Source organism: Macaca fascicularis, chromosome 19 (genome assembly GCF_037993035.2).
Source record: "Macaca fascicularis isolate 582-1 chromosome 19, T2T-MFA8v1.1".
Taxonomy (NCBI): Eukaryota; Metazoa; Chordata; class Mammalia; order Primates; family Cercopithecidae; genus Macaca; species Macaca fascicularis.
Window position 1 is genome coordinate 65419131 of NC_088393.1, and position 18181 is coordinate 65437311.

The window sequence follows — 18181 nt, forward strand, 5'->3', positions numbered from 1 at the left end:
GGCTAATTTTTTGTATTTTTAGTAGAGACGGGGTTTCACCGTGTTAGCCAGGATGGTCTCGATCTCCTGACCTCGTGATCCACCCGCCTCGGCCTCCCAAAGTGCTGGGATTACAGGCTTGAGCCACCGCGCCTGGCCTACTTTTTTCTTTTTAAGCTCATACAACACAAGTTCACTGACATCAGTCTGCACCTGTCAGCTCCTGGGTGAATCATTGCTCTTTTGTAAATGTGTGTTTAACCTAAAGCCACCCTTTTTCTAAAATTAATCCAAGGCCGGGCGCGGTGGCTCACGTCTGTAATCCTAGCACTTTGGGAGGCTGAGGCGGGTGGATCATGAGGTCAGAATTTCCAGACCAGCCTGATCAAAATGGAGAAACCCCATCTCTACTAAAAATACAAAATAAGCTGGGCGTGATGGCGCTCGCCAGTAATCCCAGCTACTCCGGAGGCTGAGGCAGGAGAACTGCTTGAACCCGGGAGGTGGAGGTTGTGGTGAGCGAAGATCGCACCACTGCACTCCAGCCTGGGCGACAGAGCAAGACTTGTCTTAGAAAAAAAAGAAAGTAACAGTTTTGTTTATTTTCCTACCAGGTTTTTTTGTTGTTGTTGTTGTTTTGTTTTGTTTTGTTTTGTTTTCTAATTGAAATCACTGTTTCCTACATACTGAGGCAGATTGGCTTTGTCTTCTTGGAAACAAGGGTTATTTTCCTCACTCACACTGGAGCGGGGATACTCACCAGACACAAGCTGAGATGATACTGGATGTAAACAGGTCATCTATTTTTACCAAAGGCAGCACTACTGCCTTCCCAATTGATCAGAAAAACATCTGATAGCTGTCTTTGTAATATCCTTATTTGATTAAATTACTATGTGGCTTTCACATTTATTTTTCTTTTGTGCCTGTTTATTCCATGCCTAAATTGGGGTATCGCCAGGTCATTTCCTCCACCACCTGTGTTCCCCAAGGATAAATCCTCCTGCTCATGCCCTTCACTCCTCCATTGGCCCATTCCCTAGAAAGCTGCTGGTTTTACACAGTGGCTGTGTGCCTTTGCCTCCTTAATGTAGCATTCAGAGTCCCACTCTGGAGCCAGGTATCAAATCCTAGCCCAGCCACTTACAGGCTATGTAGCACTGGCCAAGGTACCGAACTTCTCTGTGCCTCTGTTACTTTGATGTTAAAATGGAGTTATTTAGGATCTACATTACAGGACTGTTGTAATGGAAATGGGCTAATGTACAGAAAGCACTGAGAACAGAGTCAAATATGCCCTGACTGCTTAAAGGTTAGTTATTATGATCCCTGATGCTATTACCACTCTTACTGATGTCATCATGCCCCAGGTCTAACTGCTCCCAGAGTTACACACCAGCATGTCCGACAACTGGCTGTATATCTGAACTCAAAAATCCAACAACCTCCTCCAAACAGAAATTGCCAGCTTTTCCCAAAACTTTTTCCTTACGGCTCCTTACTCAAGGAACTCCCTGAGACTGCAGAAGGAGACATCCCACCACAATCTTTTTTTTTTTTTTTTTGAGATGGAGTCTCGCTCTGTTGCCCAGGCTGGAGTGCAGTGGCGCAATCTCGGCTCACTGCAAGCTCCGCCTAATTTTTTGTATTTTTAGTAGAGACGGGGTTTCATCGTGTTACCAGGATGGTCTCGATCTCCTGACCTGTGATCCGCCCGCCTCGGCCTCCCAACTTGCTGGGATTACAGGCGTGAGCCACCGCGTCCGGTCCACATCCCACCACCAATTAACAACTGACCTCCAGTGGTACTCACATTCTCTACATTTTTCGTTTTTGTTTTGTTGTGTTTTGTTTTGTTTTGAGACGGAGTTTCACTCTGTTGCCCAGGCTGGAGAGCAGTGGTGTGATCTTGGCTCACTACAACCTCTGCCTCCCAGGTTTAAGCAATTCTCCTGCCTCAGCCTCCCGAGTACCTGGGATTACAGGCGCCCACCACCAGGCCTGGCTAATTTTTGTACTTTTTTAGTAGAGACGAGGTTTCACCATGTTGGCCAGGCTGGTCTCGAACTCCTGACCTCAGGTGATCCACCCACCTCGGCCTCCCAAAGTGCTGGGATTACAGGCATGAGCCACTGCGCCCGGCCCATTTCTCATTGTTGTAGCAGAGAAGTATCCCTGTTCCCATCAAGAGTCAATTTTCCACTGGTGCTTTATGTCCTGTCACAGTTGGTTTAATGACACAGTTGGTGACAGGACCTAAACCACCAGTGGAAAGTTGGCTCTTGATGGGAGCAGGGATACTTTTCTATATGGAGTAAATGTGGATGAAACTCCTTAGAGTCTATCAAACATCATATGCTTTCTCAATATAAAATATGTACCAATTTCTCCCTTTCCACTGATATAATCCTAGTCTCAGCCCCTGTCATCTTTTTGATGGATTAGGAATGCCTTCTCTGGGGTCCTGGGCCCCCTCTGTTCCACCAGCCTGGAACTGGCACAGAAGGAGACAGAGCACTAGCCTTGCCCTCTGCCACCCTTGTAATTCATAAATCTCTGAACACTGAAAAGTTTGAGCAAAAGTTTGTCATGTTTGTATGAGTAATTTATAATAAAACTTGACCAGAATTTGTGAGACTAACGTGTTATATATAACGTTTGTTATTATATTTTCATTTAATGTGGACATTGTCACATTTAACAGCAGATTTTGTGTTTTTGTTTTTGTTTGTTTTTGAGACAGAGTCTCCCTCTGTCGCCCAGGCTGCAGTGCAGTGGCACAATCTCAGCTCACTGCAACCTCCTCCCAGGTTCAAGCAATTCTTCTGCTCAGCCTCCTGAATAGCTGGGACTACAGGCACGTGCCACTATGCCTGGCTAATTTTTGTATTTTTAGTAGAGATGGGGTTTCACCACATTGGCCAGGCTGGCCTCGAACTCCTGACCTCGTGATCCGCCCACCTCGGCCTCCGAAAGTGCTAGGATTACAGGCGTGTTTTTTGTTTGTTTGTTTTTGAGACTGGGTCTCCTTCCGTTTCCCAGGCCAGAGTTCAGTGGGGCAGTCATAATCCACTGTAGCCATGAACTCCTTGGCTCAAACAAGCTATAGGGACATGCCACCATACCTGGCTAACATTTTTAACATTATTTTTGGTAGAGACAGGGTCTTGCTTTGTTGCTCAGGCTAGGGCTTCAGAGTCTTGCTGTGTCTCCCAGGTTGGAATGCAGTGGTGCAATCTTGGCTCACTGTAACCTCCACCTCCCAGGTTTAAGCGATTCTCCTGCCTCAGCCTGCCGAGTAGCTGGGATTACAGGTGCCCACCACCATGCCCGGCTAATTTTTGTATTTTTAGTAGAGAAAGGGTTTCACCATGTTGGCCAGGCTGGTCTCGAACTCCTGATCTCAGGTGATCTGCCTGCCTTGGCCTCCCAAAATGCTGAGATTACAGGTGTGAGGCCTGCAGAAATACTAATGTGTTTGTTTATGACCTATTGACCTAGGACCAGTGATGGTATTTAACACTGTATTAGAGACACGGAGCTGTGGCTGGATGAAGATTCCATCAGTAATTCAATCAACAGACAAGTGTTATCCAATCATGTCTTTAAATCACTGATTCTAGATCCTATAAAAGGGAGTAGCCTTAGGAGGCACATCAGATAAACCCAGTGTGGAAAGCCGGTCACACAACAGCTCAGTGTTCAGCCCGGGATTACCCAGCCAACCAAGAAGGAGGTAAGCTTCCATAATGGGAGGAAAATTCCCAGTTTTGTGTCTCTGAGTGTGTATGCATGTGTATGTAGGCATAGCTATTTCAGGAAAATTCCTAAGTACAGAGATATGGCGGTCTCCCAGGTGTAGGGAATGATCTTTTGTTAAAACAGCTCTGACCCAAAAGGGCTTAATGTCGTGTACTTTGTATAAAGGACTGGTGTGACTGAAGATTTCTCTTAGAAAAGTCTATAGTATCGCTTTATGTTCTAGTAATTTTTTTTTTTTTTTCCGAGACAAGGTCTCTGTCACTCAGGCTAAAGTTTAGTAGCCCCAGTCACAGCTCACTGCAGCCTCAGCCTCCCCAGCCTCCAGTGATCCTTCCACATTAGCTTCCTGAGTAGCTGGGACTACAGGCGCACACCACCACACCAGGCTAATTTTTCTATTTTTTGAGGAGACAAGATTTTGCCATGTTGCCCAGGGTGGTCTCAAGCTCCTGGCCTCCAGTGATTTGCCCACTGTCAGCCTCCAAAAGTGCTGGGATTACAGACGTGAGCCACTGCGCCCAGCTTAGTAATTCCTTTGTATTGCATTATATGAGATATTTAGCTGAGGGTCACTAGAAATCATAAACCCCAGGACACAGACCCAGACCTGATGGGAAGCATGCCTGCATCACACAGTCTGTAAATGCCAGACTCCAGATTAGAACTCCGGTAGCCTTGTTTTGAATTCCCAGGTTCTGGGAAATAAACCATAATACTTTGCAGCCTTGTCTCTGTGGGATGGAGTGCATGTCTCCAAGTGTGAACATGTGGTCTGTGTGTCATAGGGGAGAAAGCGAGGGTAATCCAAAAAGAGAATTTGGAGGGAAGTGAAATGAAGGAGAAGCCATGGGTTCCACAGGAAAAAACAAAAAACAAAAACAAAGGGAGAGAGACCAATGTCCCTTTTTTTTTTTTTTTTTTTTTTTTTTTTTGAGACTGAGTCTGGCTCTGTCGCCCAGGCTGGAGTGCAGTGGCCGGATCTCAGCTCACTGCAAGCTCCGCCTCCCGGGTTTATGCCATTCTCCTGCCTCAGCCTCCGGAGTAGCTGGGACCACAGGCGCCCGCCACTGCGCCCGGCTAGTTTTTTGTATTTTTTAGTAGAGACGGGGTTTCACCGTGTTAGCCAGGATGGTCTCGATCTCCTGACCTTGTGATCCGCCCGTCTCGGCCTCCCAAAGTGCTGGGATTACAGGCTTGAGCCACCGCGCCCGGCCGAGACCAATGTCCCTACATGTAGAGAACCAGCCACACCACCTAAGATGGAGCTTGAGAAGTGTAGAGCTGGCCCAGGAAAGCCTCATAGGACAAGGACTCAGTGCTTTTCCCTGAGGGCAAAGGGGAGCCATCCAGAGAGTAGAGTGGGGTATGATGTGAGCAAATTAGCATTTATAAACGTTGACTGGAAGCATTATGACAAATGGATTAGGGAAAGGCAAGAATGTGTTCCATTTTCTCCCAAGAGGTTTTACCAGGATCACCTCTGCCTCATTAACTGATGCCATCAGGGTGGCAGATCTGGTCTAATCAGACCAGATGAGATTAACATAAGCAGGAAATAACATTAACTAACAGAAATCAGTTAGGTTTTTGTGTGCCCACGTATTACTCCCACCATTTTCTGATTTTATGGCATGAAGTTTGCTTTTTTCAAAATTGCACAAATCTTTGAAATGTTGACCATATATAAAATTGGAGGAAAAAACCACAAAAATAGCTATGATACATTAACAGAAAAGGGATTAAATTCTTTATCCATTCAGGATTCCAAAGGGTGTGTCTATAGTTGTACAGGCAGGTAATCTGATTTGGGATTATAAATCAATTTCAAGCAATGCAAACTCAGTTTTACTTCTGAATCCTAAGCATCAGTGGGAAAGGACAGGGAGTAAAAACAGATAAACATAAAATTGTAGCTTTGGTTAAAGCAGTGAAGTTCTAAGGAATGGTAACTGTTAACGGGAAAAAAATTCAAACAGTAAAGGTACTAAGAATGTTTTCTAAGGAATGTATCCTTTTACAACACAGTGGGTGTAGCTGGTAGTGGCCTTGCAGATGTCTGTGCCTAATAAGTTTTCAACCAGAGAAAGGTGTCATTTGTATGGATTCTGGCTTGTCTTTTGTATTTTATTCTCTTCTTTCTCTTTTTCTTGTTTTCCCTAGCTTTACTGAGGTATAATTGACAAAGACTGTATCTATTTAAGTATACAATGTGACATCTCTCTCTGTATGTATGTATACATTGCAAAATGATTACCACAATCAAGTTAGTTAGCATATTCATCACCTCACATAGTTATCTTTTTTCTTTTTCTTTTCTTTTTTTTTTTTTTTTTTTGAGACAGAGTCTTGCTCTGTCACCTAAGCTAGAGTATAGTGGTGTGATCTTGGCTCACTACAACCCCCACCTCTCGGGTTCAAGCAATTCTTGTGCCTCAGCCTCCCAAGTAGCTGGGATTACAGGTGCATGACACCACACCCAACTAATTTTTGCATTTTTAGTAGAGGTGGGGATCCACCATGTTACCAGGCTGGTCTTGAATTGCTGACCTCAAGCGATATGCCCATCTCAGCCTCCCAAAGCACTGGGATTACAGGCGTGAGCCAATTATCTTATTTACATCATGAGAACACTAAAAATCTAGCAAATTGCAAGCATACAATATATATTAGCTATAGCCACCATACTGTACATCAGATCTGCAGAGAATATTCATTTTTTTCCTAGCCTGAGAATGACATGGTGACATTTAATTAATTAATTAATTAATTAATTAATTAATTTATTTATTTTGAGATGGAGTTTCACTCTGTCGCCCAGGCTGGAATGCAGTGGCACGATCTTGGCTCGCTGCAACCTCCATCTCCCAGGTTCAAGCGATTCTCCTGCCTCAGCCTACTGAGTAGCTAGAATTACAGGTGTGCACCACCATGCCTGGCTAATTTTTTATTTTTAGTAGAGACAGGGTTTCACCATGTCTCATCTCAAGTGATCTGCCTGTCTCGGCCTCCCAAAGTGCTGGGATTACAGGCGCGAGTCACCGTGCCCAGCCACATATTCATTTTATAAAAGAAAGTTTGCCATAGGCATAGTAGCTCATGCCTGTAATCCCAGTACTTTGAAAGGCTAGAGTGAGGAGCAGTCACTTGAGTCCAGGAGTTCAAGACAGCCTGGACAAAACAGCGAGACCAAGTCTCGAAAAGAAAATTTTTTTTAAATTAGCCGAGTGTGGTGGTGCATGCCTGTAGTCCCAGCTACTCAAGAAGCTAAGGCAGGAGGATCACTTGAACCCAGGAGGTTGAGGCTGCAGTAAGCTGTGATGGCATCACTGCACTCTAGCCTGGCTGACAGAGGGAGACCCTGTCTCAAAATAAAAAAATAAAGTTGGCCGGGCGCGGTGGCTCAAGCCTGTAATCCCAGCACTTTGGGAGGCCGAGACGGGTGGATCACGAGGTCAGGAGATCGAGACCATCCTGGATAACACGGTGAAACCCCGTCTCTACTAAGAAATACAAAAAACTAGCCGGGCGCGGTGGCGGGCGCCTGTAGTCCCAGCTACTCGGGAGGCTGAGGCTGGAGAATGGCGTGAACCCGGGAGGCGGAGCTTGCAGTGAGCTGAGATCTGGCCACTGCACTCCAGCCTGGGCTACAGAGCGAGACTCCGTCTCAAAAAAAAAAAAAAAAAAAGAAATAAAGTTTGCACCATTTGCTCAACATCTTCCCATATGCCCCACCACGCTCCCGGCAACCACCCTTCTACTCTCAGTTTCTAATACTTTATTTTCTGATGATGATGATTGTGATGACGATGATGATTACTATTTCTATTATTGAGACGGAGTTTCTCTGTGTTATCCAGGCTGAAGTGCAGTGGCCCGATCTCAACTCACTGCAACGTCTGCTTCCAAGTGCAAGCCATTCTCCTGGCTCAGCCTCCCGAGTAGCTGGAATTACAGGCATGCACCACCACGTCCGGCTAATTTTTATATTTTTAGTAGAGACAGGGTTTCACCATGTTGACCAGTCTGGTCTTGAACTCCTGGTTTCAAGTGTTCCACCCACTTCAGCCACCCAAAGTGTTGGGATTACAGGCATCACAGTGAAAAGAGGTTTTTGGTTTTAATTTCAACTGTTTGTGATAACATAATATTACAATATTCAGTTCATTTTGGTATATTGGCATTGTAATAGACATCTTACTAAATTCACGTAGGCTACTAGTTGTTGAATATTTTATTTTATTTTAGATTCAGGGAGTACATGTGCATGTTTGTTACAAAGGTATTCTGCATATTAGTGGAAATCGGGCTTCTAGTGTACCCATTACTCAAATAGTTAACATTGTACTCAATGGGTAATTTTTCAATACCCATTTCCCTCCCACCTCCCCCAGTGGAGTCCCCAGCATCTACTATTTCCATCCTTATGTCCATGTGTACCCACTGTTTAGCTACCACTTATAAGTGAGAACATGTGGTATTTGGTTTTCTGTTTCTGAGTTAGTTCACTTAGGATAATGGCCTCCAGCTCCATCTATGTTGCTGCAACGGACTAATTTCATTCTTTTTTATGACTGCATAATGTTCCATGGTATGTATTTCACATATTCTTTATCCAGTCAACCACTGGTAGACTCTTAGGTTGGTTCCATGACTTTGCTCTTGTAACTAGTGCTGCAATCAAAATATTAGGGCAGGTGTCTTTTTTATATAACCATTTCTTTTCTTTTGAGTAGATACCGAGCTGGATCAAATGATAGTTCTATTTTTAGTTCTCTGAGAAATCTCCATCTGTTTTCCATAGAGGTTAACTGATTTACATCCCCACCAAATTTATTGAATACGTTTTGTAAACAAAATCAAGACTCTATAAATAGGTTTGAAATATTTTCTTTCCTTATTTCACTGGTTAGGGAGCAATCCAATGTTTCATAGAGATGATAGCTGAAGCAGAAAACTTTTAACAATAAATTTTGTTGTAATTATTTTGTAAAATATTTTTCACATCAAGTTTTTTGTTGTTGTTGTTTTGTTTTGTTTTGTTTTGTTTTGAGAATGAGTCTCACTCTGTTACCCAGGCAGGAACTCAGTGGCATGATCCTGGCTCATTGCCACCTCCACTTCCCAGGTTCAAGCGATTCTCGTGCCTCCGCCACTGAAGTAACTAGTATCTGGGTCTACAGGGACGTGCCACCACACCTGGCTAAGTTTTGTGTGTGTGTGTGTGTGAGTGTGTGTGTGTTGTTTTTTTTTTTTAGATGAAGTCTTGCTCTGTTGCCCAGGCTGGAGTACAGTGGCACGATCTTAGCTCACTGCAGTCTCCACCTCCCCAGCTCCAGCAACTCTCCCATCTCAGCCACCTGAGTAGCTGGGACTACAGGCACATACCACCATGCTTGGCTGATTTTTGTATTTTTAGCAGAGATGGAGTTTCACCATATTGGTCAGGCTGGTCTTGAAATCCTGACCTCGAGGCAGGGTGCGGTGGCTCAAGCCTGTAATCCCAGCACTTTGGGAGGCCGAGACGGGCGGATCATGAGGTCAGGAGATCGAGACCATCCTGGCTAATACAGTGAAACTCTGTCTCTACTAAAAAATAAAATAAAAAAAAAAACTAGCCAGGTGAGGTGGCGGGTGCCTGTAGTCCCAGCTACTCGGGAGGCTGAGGCAGGAGAATGGCGTGAACCCGGGTGGCGGAGCTTGCAGTGAGCTGAGATCCAGCCACTGCACTCTAGCCTGGGCGACAGAGTGAGACTCTGTCTCAAAAAAAAAAAAAAAAAGGCCGGGCGCGGTGGCTCAAGCCTGTAATCCCAGCACTTTGGGAGGCCGAGACGGGTGGATCACGAGGTCAGGAGATCGAGACCATCCTGGCTAACACGGTGAAACCCCGTCTCTACTAAAAAAATACAAAAAACTAGCCGGGCGAGGTGGTGGGCGCCTGTAGTCCCAGCTACTCGGGAGGCTGAGGCAGGAGAATGGCGTGAACCCGGGAGGCGGAGCTTGCAGTGAGCTGAGATCTGGCCACTGCACTCCAGCCTGGGCGACAGAGCGAGACTCTGTCTCAAAAAAAAAAAAAAAAAAAAGAAATCCTGACCTCAGGTGATCCACCTGCCTCAGCCTCCCAAAGTGTTGAGATTACAGGCGTGAGCCACCATGCCCAGCAAGTTTTGTATTTTTAGTAGAGATGGTGCCTCACCATGTTGGCCAGGCTAATCTCGAACTGCTGACCTCAAGTGATCCACCCTCCTCGGCCTCCCACAGTTCTGGGATTACAGGAGTGAGCCACTGTGCCCAGCCAAGGATATTTCCTAATAGTTCTAGTCTATTAAGTGCCTTTTTCAGTAATAAACACTGGCATTTAAATATTTTAAATGCATTCATTGAGATGATTTTATTACATTCTTGTAGCCATATCCTGTTAACGAAGTAAATTGCATTGATTTTTGAATTTTAACCCAAACTTACTGCATTTTAGAAATGAACACCACTTGCAATGTATATGTGAGTAGATTTGATTTTCAAACATTTTGTTTTGGATTATTTTAATGTATTTGTAAAATTTTGATATCAGGAAGTGCTGACCTCAGTAACTAAAGTGGGTAGTGCTTCCTCTTATATGCTCTGGGAGAGTTTATGTTAAGTTATAATCATTTCTTTGAATTCATCCATAGAACCATCTAGGCCTAACTTTTTGGTTGATTTGTCTTTAATTATGCCAGTGGTGCAATTAATTACTTATCTCTTTTCTATTTCTAGCTTGCAGTTTTAAAGAATCTACCAACTGTTGAAAGAAATCCCTAGAGACTCAAGGGACTGAATCATCAAAGTTAAGTCTCTCTGAGATTTATTGCTAAGAATGGCTTTAGATCTAAGAACCATATTTCAGCATGAACCATCCGAGAATAATCTTGGATCAGAAAATTCAGAGTTTCGACGAAGTCAAGGACCTGCTGTTCAGACAGAAGAAGGGATTTCTGAGTTCTCAAGAATGATGCTCAATTCATTTCAAGACAGCAATAATTCATATGCAAGGCAGGAATTGCAAAGACTTTATAGGATCTTTCACTCATGGCTGCAACCAGAAAAGCACAGCAAGGATGAAATTATTTCTCTGTTAGTCCTGGAGCAGTTTATGATTGGTGGCCACTGCAATGACAAAGCCACTGTGAAAGAGAAATGGAAATCAAGTGGCAAAAACCTGGAGAGATTCATGGAAGACCTGACTGATGACATCATAAATCCACCTGCCTTAGTGAGTACAGCATTCTGACTTCTGGGATGAGGGACAAAGGAAAGTAAGAAATAAATCACGGTCAGTTAGAGTTGTCTGGAAGTTAGAGAAGCTATTGGAGGTCCAGTTATTAGTCAGCTCACACTCTCCCACCATTCTCACAAAGGATAATCTTCAATGTCCTAAGTTCTCAAGAAAAAAAGCAAAAAGGTATATATCTTTTTATTCTGTAGGACATATAGGAGCCAAACATATTGATTTTTGATTAAGTTAATTTTAGTCTGTATAATGGCAGAGAAATTGACTTTTTTTTTTTTTTTCTGTTGCCCAGGCTGGAGTGCAGTGGCATGATCTCGGCTCACTGCAACCTATGCCTCCCAGGCACAAGTCATTCTTGTGCCTCAGCTTCCAAAGTAGCTGAGATTACAGGCATGCTCCACCAAGCCCGGCTAGTTTTTGTATTTTTTATAGAGACAGGGTTTCACCATGTTGGCTGGGCTGGTCTCAAACTCCTGGCCTCAAGTGATCCGCCTGCCTCAGCCTCCCAAAGTGCTAGGATTGCAGGTGTGAGACCGGCCTGAAATTGACATTTAAATGAAGACCTCAAGGTTGAGGAAGAAATGTCTTGACAAGAGCTGGTTCTTCTGTCAGGGAACCCTAATCAAGAAAGACATTCTAAAGAACTATTACAATAGATCCTTATTCTCAGAGCCCATATTTGCAAAATTGCTAAAATTTATTTGTAAGCTTAAAATAAATACCTGAGGCATCTTATCCATCATTTTCAGATATGTGCAGAGTGGTAAAATATTTGAGTCACCTTAGGTGCATGTTTCCAGGTGAGGTTGAACAAGGCCACAACCTTGCTTCCTATTTTGGTTCCTATGGTGTAAATAAGTGTCCTTTTCACAGTCTATTTAGTGGCACATTTTCACACTTTTATGCTTTTTATTGATAACTTTGTTGTTTAAAGTGACACTGAAGTAAAATGCTGAAACACTGTCTAGTCTTCCTAAATGCAAGGAAGTTGCTATGTATTACAGAGATAATATGTGTGTTGGATGCTCTGAGTTCAGACTTAATCAATAAATATATTAAATGAGGTGTCTTTGAACATATACACACATAAAACAAACTTATGTATTGATCAATTGACAAAAATAATGTGGCCAGAAGCTCACAGGAACTAACCCTGAATTCTTCCTAGGGGAAATGATTCAGTACTTGTAAATTCAATGTCCATGTGACTTTATTAAACATAAGAGCTTATAGTAACAAGAATAACACCACCAGAGATGGTGGACAAAACATGTGGTAGCCAATACTTGAGGGAGTTTGTGAGAGCCTGTCAAGGGCCACTTTTCCAAAAAGTCTTCTGCTACACAACAGATTCAGATACTACAGTGATCTGGCTTTCTTTACAGGTCCATGTCCACATGCAGGGACAGGAAGCTCTCTTTTCTGACAATATGCCCTTAAAAGATGTCATTGTTCATCTCACAAAACAAGTGTCTGCCAAAACCCCAAGAGAAGCAAACATGGGGACACCCTTCCAGACTTCCCAAGACACTTCCTCAGAAACAGGACAAGGTAAGTCAGGTGAATCTGCACAACTGAGGGGTGTTCTATGTGGACCCCTTCTTGAGTACAACTTCAGTGAGTGTCTATTTTCACAGGACGTGAAGATGAACAAGATGGCTGCAACAGTTCTTTGAAAACTACTCAAGTAAATGAAAGTAATACTAATCAAGACAATCCAATAGTTTCTCTAATCATCATCCAGGAAGAGAATGGCCCTAGGCCTAAAGAGGGAGGTGTTTCTTCTGACAACCCATACAATTCAAGAAGAACAGAGCTAGACACTGCTAGATCCCAGGAAGGGTCCACGAACGGAATTATTTTTCAAGGTGTCCCTATGGAGATGGGAGCAGGGTTTATCTCTCAGCCAGAGCAGTCATCCCCTGAGTCTGCCCCTACCCACCAGAGCAATAAGGGGAACTCCACATGTGAGGTACATCAGAAAGGATCCCATGGAGTCCGAAAATCATACAAATGTGAAGAATGCCCCAAGGTCTTTAAGTATCTCTGTCACTTATTAGCTCACCAGAGAAGACACAGGAATGAGAGGCCATTTGTTTGTCCCAAGTGTCAAAAAGGCTTCTTCCAGATATCAGACCTACGTGTGCATCAGATAATTCACACAGGAGAGAAACCTTTTACATGCAGCATGTGTGAAAAGTCCTTCAGCCACAAAACCAACCTGCGGTCTCATGAGAGAATCCACACAGGAGAAAAGCCTTATACATGTCCCTATTGTAAGAGAAGCTACCGCCAGTCATCCACATACCACCGCCATATGAGGACTCATAAGAAAATTACTCTGCCAACTGTTCCCTCCACACCAGAAGCTTCCTAAGTTGCTGGTCTGATAATGTATATAAATATGTATGCAAGTATATATATTTTCATAGTATTTATCTACTTAGGATGTAATTTCCTGATTATGCTTTCAATTTATTGTCTTGCTTCATTAAAATGTGAGGCTAAGGAGAGCATGGAATTTGTTAGTTTTGTTCACTAAAGTATTCCAAGCAGTTGGGAAAGTGGAATGTTTCTAAGAACCAATAAATTTCTGTTGAATAAATGAATTAATCCATAATGTTGATATCCTTTTTTTAAAAAAAGAGATGGGGCCAGCCACGGTGGCTCATGCCTGTAATCTGAGCACTTTGGGAGGCCAAGGCCAGCAGATCACCTGAGGTCAGGAGTTCGAGACCAGCCTGGCCAACATGGTGAAACCCTTTCTCTACTAAAAATACAAAAATCAGCAGGGCGTGATGGTGCATGGGGCACTTGTAATCCCAACTACTTGGGAGGCTGAGGCAGGAGAATCGTTTGAACCTGGGAGACGGAGGTTGCAGTGAGCTGAGATCGCACCATTGCACTCCAGCCTAAGTGAGAAAAGCAAAACTCAGTCTCAAAAAATAAAAATACAAATAAAGAGTTGGGGTCTTGCTCTTTCTTTTCTTTTTTTTTTTTTTTTTCTTTTTTGGACGGAGTTTCACTCTTGTTGCCCAAGCTGGAGTGCAATAGCACGATCTTGGCTCACCACAACCTCCGCCTCCCAGGTTCTAGCAATTCTCCTGCCTCAGCCTCCCGAGTAGCTGGGATTACAGGCATGCGCCACCACACCTGGCTAATTTTGTATTTTTGGTAGAGACAGGGTTTCTCCATGTTGGTTAGGCTGGTCTCGAACTCCCGACCTCAGGTGATCCACCTGCCTTAGCCTCCTAAAGTGCTGGGATTACAGGCGTGGGCCACTGTGTCTGGCCAAGGTCTTGTTCTTTCACCTAGGCCAGAGTGCAGTGGCACCATCTTAGGTCACTGCGGCCGCAAACTCCTAGGCTCACAAGATCCTCCCTGCTCAGCCTCCCAATTAGCTGGGACCACAGGAGCACACCACCACACCTGGCTAATTAAAAAAAAAAAAAATTTTTTTTTTGTAAAGACAGGATCTCACTATGTTGCCCAGACTGGTCTCAAACTATCCTCCCACCATGGCCTCCTAAAGTGCTGGGATTATAGGTGTGAGCCACAGGGCCTGGCATTATTCTTTAAAATCCAGCAATGTGCCCACATGAAAAGGCAATGAGTTCCACACTGAGGACACAAACACCAGCTCACCATGCTCCAGTGAGGCTTTTCCTGACTTCTCTCCTGTCCTTACACCACACCCTTTACCGCTGGTGCAGCCACATGGACCTCAAAATGGGTGGAACAGAGGTGGAAATCTGGAAGCAGGTCTTAGATTATGAAAGCAAACTTGCATATGTAAATGATATTATAATGTTTACAATTTATGAGAAATTAATAACTAAACTTGACCTGAATATGACTGGTGATTGAAAGTTGCAGATTGCTATTTTATTGGCAGATAGTTACCAGAAAAGTCCTTTTTCCCCGTTAATTTCTTCCAAGATGATGGAGATGTGAGGAAGGGAAGCTTATTTCTAGAACCAGTTTGAAAGGTTAGTTTGGAGAAAAAGAATTCCAGGCAAAGCTGAAATAGCAATGCATATGCTAGTCGATTTTGGGGGATACATGTGTGAGTTGGTTTCCACTAGGTAACTGGGGTTCAATCCAACTGACAAACTAGAAGGTGCCCTGTAGAAACGGCCTAAAGGATGGAAGGGGGGAATTCTGCAGCGTAAATTATGATGCTTCTCTGACTCGACCGCCTTAAGAACGGAGAACTGTCGGGCTGCTGCGGATAACGCTGCACTGTGCAGAGAAGCCTGTGCATCCATCCTCTTTCCTGGACCGTCTCCGGGTATTTTGCTATTGTGAGCAAAATACTTGAACCTGCTTATTGGTCCACAGGAAGGAAAAGTTTTGTTTGCAAAGATCTGCATGAAGCAGGGGAAAACTTTGTCAACGTGGTTTTTCAATCTATTACAGCACCATCAGCAAGGTAAAAACTTAATGTCCATGTCTTCTCCACCACTAGATATGGCTACTGCTTTGGTTTTCTTTTCAGACGGGGTCTGGCTCTGTTGCCGAAGCTGGAGTGCAGTGGTGCCATCAGAGCTCACTGCACCCCCGGCCTCCTGGCCTCAAGGGATCCTACTATCTCAGTTTCCCGAATAGCTGGAGTTATGGGTGAGTCACTACTAATTTTTGTATTTTTTGTAGAGAGAGGCTTTTGCTATGTTGCCCAGGCTGGTCTCCAACTCCTAGGCTCAAGCAATACTCCCGCCAACCTCCCAGCCTCGGCTTCCTGAGCAGCTGGGCCTAAAGGAGTGAGCCATTGAATGCTTTGATTTTAATATCCAAACCCTGAGTACAATTTATTGGAGTCAGCCGATAGGACAAGGGAGGTAAACAAAGTTCTTTCCCTCCTCACCCCCTGTGTAGAAAATATGTTTGTATTCTGCAGGCTTAATGTGTATCTGACGGTTCTCTCTGACACACCAGCTGCCAGTCTGATTTTACTGGGTGTTTTACGGGTCCTGCAATCACAAATAAAACAATAACCCCTGGCCTCCACCCAATGCCTCACATCAGTTATCATATCCCTACCCTGTCAGCGATTACAGCCAGCTTTCACTGATACCCAAGGCCTCCCGCTGCTGACTCTTGGCTTAAAGTCCCCGGATGAAAATGTTGGCACAAAGGCTTCTGGGACATGTTGGCGGCACAAATGCATTACGCGGCGCGCATTGCTCTCTGGGAGCTGAAGTAGGTGGTGAGTTCTGCGCAGGGGCATATGGGACCGCCTGATGAGCCGCATTGTGGAGACAGAAGGCGGTGAATGTGAGTCCCCCCCGACGGGCAGAGGAGGAAAGCTGGGCTGGAAACTGAGGCGACAGGTCCGAGTGGAACGCGGTGACCCAGGACCGCGGTCTCCTGAAACGTCCGTCCGGAGCCAGGCTTTCTAGTGGCCTGTGGGAGTTGTAGTCGTCGGTATCCAGCCACACGTTACCTTCTGGGATCTAGTGTCCGCCAGCACTGCGCAGGCTCCTGGACTCCCTGGCGGAGCTTTCTTTGAGCTCAACTGCCTTGGGGCTTTGGAACTCATTCCCGGAGTTTTGTGTATTTGGAATTTCCTCTCTTACCCTGGGAAAGACAGGGCTTCCCTACCAGAGGAAGCAAAAATATCATTGGGCTTTTCATTACAATTGCCATCCTTTATTCTAGCTGGAAGTGGCTTACCCTCTGCAGTAGAGAGTCCATGTTTCTCCTTAGGAGTTGTATTTATATTTCTTTTCTTTTCTCTTCTTTTTTCTTTCTGAGACGGAGCCTCGCTCTGTCGCCCAGGCTGGAGTGCAGTGGTGCGATCTCGGCTCACTGCAAGCTCCGCCTTCCGGGTTCACGCCATTCTCCTGCCTCAGCCTCCCGAGTAGCTGGGACTACAGGCACCCGCCACCACGCCCAGCCAATTTTTTTGTATTTTTAGTAGAGACGGGATTTCACCGTGTTAGCCAGACTGGTCTCGACCTTCTGACCTCATGATCTGCCCACCTCGGCCTCCCAAAGTGCTGGGATTAGAGGCGTGAGCCACCGCGCCCGGCCGAAGATTTTCTTATTCATTTGTAATCCGTGTAATCCACTTCATCCCAGGCCGCCTCCACTGTCCTGACAGCCCTTCGAAGTCGAGAGAAGAAGCAACTGAGCTGGAGACTAGGGATGGGTGTGGCTTAACTTCAGACAGCAGGACTTCGGAGAGGAGTCTGGTGGAGATGACCTGGCTTGAGGTAACGATCACCTTCTTCCCGCAGCATCCCCTTTCCCGCTCCCCTTCTGCTGAGAGCTACTTCCACCGCTTAATAAAATCTCCACATTCACTATCCTTCAAGTTGGCCTTTCTGGACACCAGGCAAGAACCGAAGTACCAAGAGGGCAGGGTGTAAAAGGCTGTCACCCTGACTCTCCATTGAGCTGGCTATCACTTAGCCATCCATGGGAGGCAACTGATAGAAGAATATTGTGTTTTTGGCCTGGTGTGGTGGCTCACGCCTGTAATCCCAGCACTTTGGGAGGCGGTGGCAGGCGGATCACGAGGTCAGGAGTTTGAGACCAGCCTGGCCAACACAGTGAAAGCCCGTCTCTACTAAAAATACAAAAATTAGTCAGGTGTGGTGGCATGTGCTTGTAGTCCCAGCTACTCAAGAGGCCGAGGCAGGAGAATCACTTGAACCTGGGTGGCGAAGGTTGCAGTAAGCTGAGACCACACCATTGCACTCCAGCCTGGGTGACAGCATGAGACTCTGTCTCAAAACAACCCCAACAAAACATTGTTTTTAACACAGGCCCTCTGGGGCTCCAGAGGTTGCGGGCAACCCCTGGATGCTGCTCCAGGCCAGTACAGGGTTCATTCCTGCACCACTCACCAGGCTCCTGCACCCACTCACCTGCATGCTCCCACTCTGGCTAGCAGTTTGAGCTTGGGGTGCCGAGTAAGCAACCCACACCCCTGTTACATCCTGCAAAGGGATCAAGGGTCAAGGGAACTCTCCTATCTCATAGAGTCACCCCATCTCTATAATTTCATTCTACTTTACTGTCATCAGAACCTTTAGGGTCATCTGACATTCTCCTGCCCATTTAGCAAGGTCTGTCTTGTTGATGGCTCTGTCTCCAATGCTGAAATATGAGCTCTTGTTCCTGTTAGGCCGCCTCCAGGAATTCTCAAAAGATTTGATCACCTCATGT

At 45.1% G+C, this 18181-nt stretch overlaps 1 protein-coding gene across 1 annotated transcript; it reads left to right on the forward strand.

The window, feature by feature from the left end:
• Window positions 1–3428: 3428 nt before the first annotated feature.
• Window positions 3429–13624, forward strand: ZSCAN4 (zinc finger and SCAN domain containing 4). Its single transcript, XM_045379920.3, has 4 exons — window positions 3429–3715; window positions 10495–10990; window positions 12394–12559; window positions 12646–13624. Exons 2-4 carry the CDS (start codon window positions 10595–10597, stop codon window positions 13383–13385), a joined length of 1302 nt encoding a protein of 433 aa, XP_045235855.2. The 5' UTR covers window positions 3429–3715; window positions 10495–10594; the 3' UTR covers window positions 13386–13624.
• The last annotated feature ends 4557 nt before the right edge of the window (window positions 13625–18181 follow it).

What these genes read in the sequence shown, in the direction of transcription:
- ZSCAN4 (XM_045379920.3), top strand. Translation starts at nt 10,595, where the DNA reads ATGGCTTTAGATCTAAGAACCATATTTCAGCATGAACCATCCGAGAAT. An exon ending in TCATAAATCCACCTGCCTTA is followed by an intron (nt 10,991 to 12,393) that starts GTGAGTACAGCA and finishes CTTTCTTTACAG; the next exon opens with GTCCATGTCCACATGCAGGG. An exon ending in TTCCTCAGAAACAGGACAAG is followed by an intron (nt 12,560 to 12,645) that starts GTAAGTCAGGTG and finishes CTATTTTCACAG; the next exon opens with GACGTGAAGATGAACAAGAT.